The sequence below is a fragment of the Polypterus senegalus genome, chromosome 4, assembly GCF_016835505.1.
Source record: "Polypterus senegalus isolate Bchr_013 chromosome 4, ASM1683550v1, whole genome shotgun sequence".
In the NCBI taxonomy this organism is placed as follows: domain Eukaryota; kingdom Metazoa; phylum Chordata; class Cladistia; order Polypteriformes; family Polypteridae; genus Polypterus; species Polypterus senegalus.
In genome coordinates this window covers 234390485-234397924 of record NC_053157.1, presented here as the reverse complement: position 1 = coordinate 234397924, position 7440 = coordinate 234390485, and the positions used below count along the sequence as shown (strand labels likewise).

The window sequence follows — 7440 nt, the reverse complement described above, 5'->3', positions numbered from 1 at the left end:
TTGTTGCCTGTGTACCTGCAATGGCATGAAACGCCTCTTTTATTGTCTGCACACGCAGGTGTCCAAGAAACACTAAGAAAACCTGAAGGAAATATTTCAGAGCCAAACAGATTTTACGAATTGCCTGGCAAACTGCACTTTTAGTTAGATTTTCCACATCGCCTACAGTATATAAAAAAAGTGCCGCTTGCAAAAAACCTCAAAGCAATGCATACTGTGTGTGTGGTTGTGAGAGCCCGACTTCGCCGAGTTTGACTTCGAATATAAGGTGCTAATAAATCTTTGAGTTACAATATTCTCCCTCTAAAGTGGTATCTTCCGAAAAGAATTTCCTCCGGGAGCAATAAAGGATCTTGCCGATCGCATCAAAACCTCTCTATATGAAATTCTCTTCTTATAATTTGCGCACCGATATCAATTGCTCATTCACGAACGGCGAAGCCATGACTGGATGAATTCCACGCACAGACACTGATTAAGTAAGTGTGGGAGCTAATCCTCGTTTACACAGAACAGACCTGCTCCGAACAGGTTTGAGGATTTAGATGTGCTGCTATGACAACACATCTAGCAAGAGTTTAAAAAAAAAAAAAAAAAAAAAGACAGAACAAGGATCGTGCCAAATCGTCAACAATTACATCCGGCTAAACGAGTAATCCACGTATGAAAAATACCCCCCAGATCTCATCAGGTTATTTGTTTATTATGGATGGCACACTGCACATTTTTGAACACTGCCTGTTTTTGATTTGACTTTAATAAAAGCACAATTCACTTTTTGCACCTACCTCTCGCTGCATGTGTGTGTCCTCATTTGCCAAGCTCATCTCAATTATGACGATCAGTGGTTTGGGTTCAAGAGTGTGGAAGGCCCAGCAGCACTGATCATGTGACCTGACACCACCCTGAAGAGTGATGTTGCCCTATCATTACCACCATCTTCTACCGAAGTGCAAAGGAAAAGGGGTGGGCACCTTTTTATCCCAGGAGATGTGGGGCAAGTATGAATTTATATTTTTAATCATTTCACATTAACAAAGTGCTAATACTGATTAGATTTGGCACAGATTTCACACAGTGGAGCCCACCGCCTGAAGTTACACATCAACACCTGAGTAGTCAGACAGGTGACTTTTTGACTCCTCCCACCTTCTTCCCCCTTCGCAAGTACTGCTAAGGGCTTCCTCATTTCCAGTGCAAATTCTCCAGTGTCTATGAAGCCTAAGTAAAAATGAAAATTGCATATCATATTTAGAACAATACTCAGGATTTCCTGCCAGTGGGCATTTTTTTTATATTTAAACAAATCGCTGCTACTGGAATATCTTTTTGCCCCAATCAGAACAGCAATATGGCTTCTATCTTTTCTCTCCAGAGTGGGTTCTTGTGTGCCTCTGAAGATTGCTCAGTATTGAGAATCGCTTGCCACATTCAGAGCAGCAATATGGCTTCTCTCCTGTGTGGGTTCTTTTGTGCCTCTGAAGATTGCTGAGTAGTGAGAATTGTTTGCCACATTCAGAACAGCCAAATGGTTTCTCTCCAGTATGAATCAGTGTGTGATACCGAAGAGAACTTTTATCAGAGAATCTTTTGCCACATTGAGAACAGCAGAAAGGTTTTTCTCCACTATGGATTCTATTGTGGCTATTAAAATGGCTTATTTGCGAGAATCGTTTACCACACTCAGAACAGCTATATGGTTGCACTCCAGCATGCATTCGTGTATGCTGTCGAAAACTGCTGCTGTCAGAGAATCGCTTGCCACACTCCGAACAGCAATAAGGTTTTTCTCCAGTGTGGATTTTTTTGTGCCTCTGAAGAGGGCTCAATAGTGAGAATTGTTTGCCACATTCAGAGCAGCAATATGATTTTTCTCCCGTATGAATTACTGTGTGACGCTGAAGAGAGCTACTGCAAGCAAATTGCTTGCCACACTCGGAACAAGAATAGGGTTTCTCTCCAGTGTGGATTCTTTCGTGCCTCTGTAGATTACTTAGTACTAAGAATCGTTTACCACATTCAGAACAACAATGGGGCTTCCATCCAGTGTGGATTCTTTTGTGTCTCTGAAGATAGCTTAGTAATGAGAAATGTTTACCACATTCAGAACAACAATAGGGCTTCTCTCCAGTTTGGATGATGCGTTCACGCACTTGATGATCAGTGTTGACAGCTCCTCTCCTTCTGTTTTTGACAACAGGAAGAGAAGAACTCTGCAAAGAAGCTGCCGTCAAATGTTCTAATCCTGATGTTGATTTCTTCATCTTCTGCGTGTTTAGTTTATGGCGCAGTCTGCACCGAACAGACAGCTGAGCAAATGAAGGCAAAGAGGAGCTACCACTCTCTTGGAAATCTGTAATAACACAAACAGAGAAGTCACATGTTTTTAAATAAATACATTATTGTAAAGAGACAGGCAGAACACCGGCTAGTAATGCTGACTTCACCGAGGTTCAATTCCTGCTCTTTGTATGGACTTGGCATGTTCTCCGAATTCCTCCCATACCTCACAGAGGTGCCTGCTGTGTCAATCACTGGCTGGTGAGACTGAGTGTGCTTGTGTGTGCCCTGCAGTGGACTGGCATTCAGTTCATTCAATGATTGATGCTTTAAGAACCTAATTTGTATTTATGAAAAACTAACATGAGTACAACAGCTAGCATTACGGTAGCACAACTGCCTTATGATCCTAGTGTTCTACACTCAAACACTGCAGCCACTAGTTGTCCGAGTCCACATTGGCTTTTCCAAGTGTGTGGAACGTACGTACGTACATACACACACAAGCCATATTTTAATACTTGCATGTAAATATATGTTTGTGTGTGTGTGTGCACAAATTATAAAACTATAATCGATGCAGTCAATATGTTACCTTTCTCGTTTCCACAGATGAACACGTTACACGTGTAAGACCACACTCTAAGCACTTCGCAATGACATCTGTGTGTGTGTGTCAGGATGCCAGTCTGTGACCAGACACACTAAAAGTGAATCACGTCATCCGCAGGCATCTTGGCACAGCAGAGAACATGACAGAACTCTTTTATGAGTTTGAACTAATACATCTTTTGTGCACATTTGGTCCTTAACACTAGAATTACCAGAACCAATGAAAAAATGCGTAAATCTGGCCCACCTTAAATCCCTTCACACCTCTCCGTCAGCGTCTTTTGTCTTGTAAATTTTTCGATAAGCCCAAGCAGCCTGCTATACCATCCCCTCCCCATCACCTCAGAATGGGCAAGAAGTTCTCCCAGTTCCTGTCTTGATTGATTATCTAGGAGTGAGCTACCCAGAATTTTAAGGGGAAATAATTTGATGTGTGTTTTGTGTCTACAACAATCTATGTAAACACATCATTTAAAACAGAAACGTTTTTCATATTTTAGTAATAAATGACAAAATGCAGACATGAACTGTATAATGTGTGAAGGCTGATGGCCAAATATCAAAAACACTTTCACAAAAGGTGCAAGTACGATACAACAGCTTCTGTGGTGTAGCGGCAAGATCTGCTGATTTATAATCTGGAGGTCTTGAGTTTGAAACCGGCTCCGCGGCAAATTTACCACTTTACTCCTTACAATTCTGGGTAGCTCACTCCAAGAGAATCAAAGTAGGAACTTGGAGAACTTCTTGCCCATTCTGAGGCGGTGGGGGGTTGGGATGGTATAGCAGGATGCTTGGGCTTATCGACACATTTACAAGACAAAAGACGCTGACGGAGAGGTGCAAAGGGATTTAAGGTGGGCAGGATTTACGTGTTTTTTCATTAGCTCTGGTAATTCTAGTGTTAACTACAGCACTTAATGTAATTCTTTCTTTCCATCAAACTTATTAAAATACATAACTGATGTATGATACTTCATAACTAAAATCACAACTTTATATAGTGAATGTCAAGTGCTGGACACTTTTTTTGAAGTCACAGTAATGTTCTCAAGTGAGGTCACGTATTAGCTTTCATGCAGTGGGACATGAGATCTCTAATCAATTTCAAACAAACGTGTGTCCCATTTTCACTTATTACAAACACAAGTGCCACCATTAGAACTTGTATATGTGCTCAGCTTCACATTTCTATTTAACCACACTACTTACTTATTGCTTCACTCCTAGAGGACTGCTGCTCTTCTTCTTCTTCTCCTCCTCCATTTCCTACACCGATTTTCATTTCAAATTCAGAGAACTCAGATTTCAGTTTGATGGAACTCTGTGGGGTTTCCAGGTTTTCCTCATTAGTGAACCAGGACGGTAAACTGGAATGAGACTCTTCAGAAACATCTTGGTTGAAAATATTCCCAGCTTCATGTGCCTGCACTCCAAGACTAAAAGAGACATCCTTGGAATCCTCAACTTTAATGTCACCAGGCTCCTCCTCTTTAAAAACCGAAAGTCCTCCTTCACAATCCTCCAGCTTCACACATACAACCTCTGGTACACCGTACTCACAGTCCTCCTGTTTAATGTGTGCTGCTCTTTGATCCATGTCATCGACTTCGGCTGAGGCCACGCTCCGTGTAAAGCTTTTTCCTCCCTCTAAAATGTCTGCTTTTCTCTTCTAGAATTCGCTTCTCAAATGGACAGCAAAGGACTGGAGGCCATTAGCCACCTCACTATATGACCATAAGGACTGGGAAGGAGGCTGCTTTTAATCTGTCAAAATAAAGTGACAGAATTAGACAGACTGAGAAAGAAAGATAGAGGGAAAGAGAAAAAGAAAGATAGAGAAAGAGGGGAAATAGAGAAAGAAAGAAATAGAGAGAAAGAGAGACACATGGAAAGAGAGATGGATATACAGAGAGAGAGAGAGAGATAGAGATATGAAAGGCACTATATAATACACAGACACACACACTTTGGTCTGAACACCACACACCAGAATGACTAAAAAGAAAGAAAATGATCAAGAAAGAAAACGTCTGACTTGGCAGCCACAGCGAGGTGCTATACAGATATACTGCCATTTGTGTAAGGAGGCCTCTGTAGTTTCTTGACACACTTCTGCTCAATAATTCATTGGCTGAAAGTCCTCAGTGTTGGTGGGTCACTGAGAGGATGTGCAACATTGTTCATAATGGCACTCGGTTTTATTTTCATTCTCTCCTCTGGAATGACCTCCAGGGGGTCCAGACTGTTTCCCGTAGCTGAGCCTGCCCTTTTAATTAGCCTGTTGATTTGGTGGGCCTCTCCTGAAGTGATGTCACCAGCCCAGCACACCACACTGGCCATCACAGAGGTGTAGAAGATGTGTGGATGTCACTACTCACATTAAAGCAGCGCAATGTCCTTAACAAAGAAGAGCCTGCTCTGTCCGGTCTCATATATGTAGCTCCTCTGTGTTCCGAGACCAGTCCAGCAGGTCATTAATGTGGTACCCCCTACCCACCCTCCCAAGAGTGCTTATAGGATCGGGTGGACCACCTCTGCCTCTGCTCTCTGAATAGTGACCGGGTGCACGGGCTGTTCAGTGCGGTAAAAATCAATAACCAGCTCTTTTTTCATAGATTATCCCTCCCATTGCCACCTTCTTCCAATGACCAGTCTCTCTCCCCCAACACTATCAACCACTACATCCACACTCTACTCTCCTAACTACATCAACAACTCCTACCACCTTAACTGAAATGGCCAGTGATGAGCCCACCACTAACCCTCAGTGTAGACTCTCCATAACTGAAGACCAAGTAAGGAGACAACTTGAGGAAGACACACACAAGAAAAGCCACAGGAACAGATGGAGGCCATCCTCACGTTCTTAAGACCTGTGCTGACCAACTCTGTGGTGACCTCTGTCACCTGCTCAGTTTGTCCCTAAGGCTCCAGAAAGTGTCACTGCTGTGTGTCATGTCCTGCATTGTTCCCCTAATGACTACAGAGCAGTGGCACTTACATCACACATTATGGAGACCTTTGAGCAGCTGGTCCTGAACTATAGGAGTCCTCTTGTGGTAGACCACCTGGACCCTCTGCAGTCTGCCTATCAGACAAAGACTGGAGTGGAGGATGAAATCACCCATGTGCTCCACAAGGCTTATTCTCACCTGGCAGTGCTGGGAGGATGATGCGTTTTGATGTCTCCAGCGCCTTCAAACCCATCCAGCCATCCCTCTTTTAAGGAGTCAGCTTAGAGATATGCGGGTAGGATGAGCCCGTGTGGTCCTGATAATCGACTATTTGTTGGGGAGCCCACCGCTTGTGACACTCAAGGACTGTGTCTCTAAAAAGAAAAATCATAAAAGATCATTTCTGGTAATTAACATTGTGAAACTGATGTCCGATTATAAACTAAGTTTATTATGACAGATTTCAAAAGTTGTGAACCCTCCATGCCAGCCTAAGAAGATCTCAGCTGACTCAGACAAGGCAAAGAACAGGAAAAGGGGAAAAACGAGTAAAAATTCACGCCAGCTTCATTTTGAAGAACCTTTTACCGGCAACAAAGGTCACATCAAGGCTGCTCCAAATGTAACCATTGTCGAGGATGCCAGGGGCCACGACCCGGCCGGGATGCCTTGGAGGACCGGAAGTGGGCGTGTGCCCATCTGGGATCACGTGGGGGCCGCCTTCCATGCCCTGAACCCGTGGCCCCCAAAGCAACCAGGAAGCCCCACCCTGTAGGTGCCCCAATGCCTCGGGGACCCTGGACCTCAGCACTTCCACCACAACAGGAAGTGCTTAAGAGAAGCAGGGACACCCGGAGAACAACCGGCACTTCCGCCACACTGGGGCGTGTCAGCGGGAGATTGCCGGGGAGCTCCTGGAGCTCATCCGGGTGCGGATAAAAGGGGCCGCCTCCCTTCATTCAGGGCTTGCTGGAGGAGGCAAGGAGGCAGCCTGACGGTGAAGAAGGCATTGGGTGGCCAGAACTTTTGGGGACTTTGGGGGTTTTGTGGTGCACTTGTGTGACTTTATTAGTGTAAATAAATGTGTTGTGGGTGAAATGAACATGTTCGCCTGCCTGTGTCCGGGTCAACTTCCACACCGTGAAACATCTAACATCCCAAACTAAGGCCACTGGTCTGTGATGCATTGAGAAGCCACCCAGCCACTACTGGGACCCCAACAGAAACACACACTGAAGAAAGCCAACACACCGAGCACAAACATGCAGTGGCAGCCATTAAAAATATCAACAAAGCAACCTCCAGCCTCGGCAGGCCTTCCCATCCGTTAGGAGGGGCAGCTCTTCTATCCCCACCCACCTCAGTAAGACCCTGTGTGCGCCACCACTCCAGACTCAATACACTTCTGACATGAGGACAACTTTAATGGCGTGCACATCTAGCAGGACGTTTCACCGCATTCGCCATTAGGGATGCAATGACAAGTCAAGCAAAATGCCCCCTAACTGAACAGATTACAATATTCAAGCTTTCGAGGCAACTGAAGCCCCTACTTCAGGCAAGACGTAATAAAAACTGCTTATACGGGGGG

At 44.4% G+C, this 7440-nt stretch overlaps 1 protein-coding gene across 1 annotated transcript in view; it reads right to left on the bottom strand.

Moving 5' to 3' along the window:
• Positions 1–1004: 1004 nt before the first annotated feature.
• Positions 1005–7440, bottom strand: part of LOC120528149 (zinc finger protein 721-like) — a 230053-nt gene continuing 223617 nt past the window's right edge. Inside the window, exon 6 of the mRNA XM_039752212.1 lies at positions 1005–2064. Within this exon, the coding sequence (XP_039608146.1) occupies positions 1359–2064 (706 nt within the window). The 3' untranslated portion in view covers positions 1005–1358. The remainder of the gene's footprint in view (positions 2065–7440) is intronic.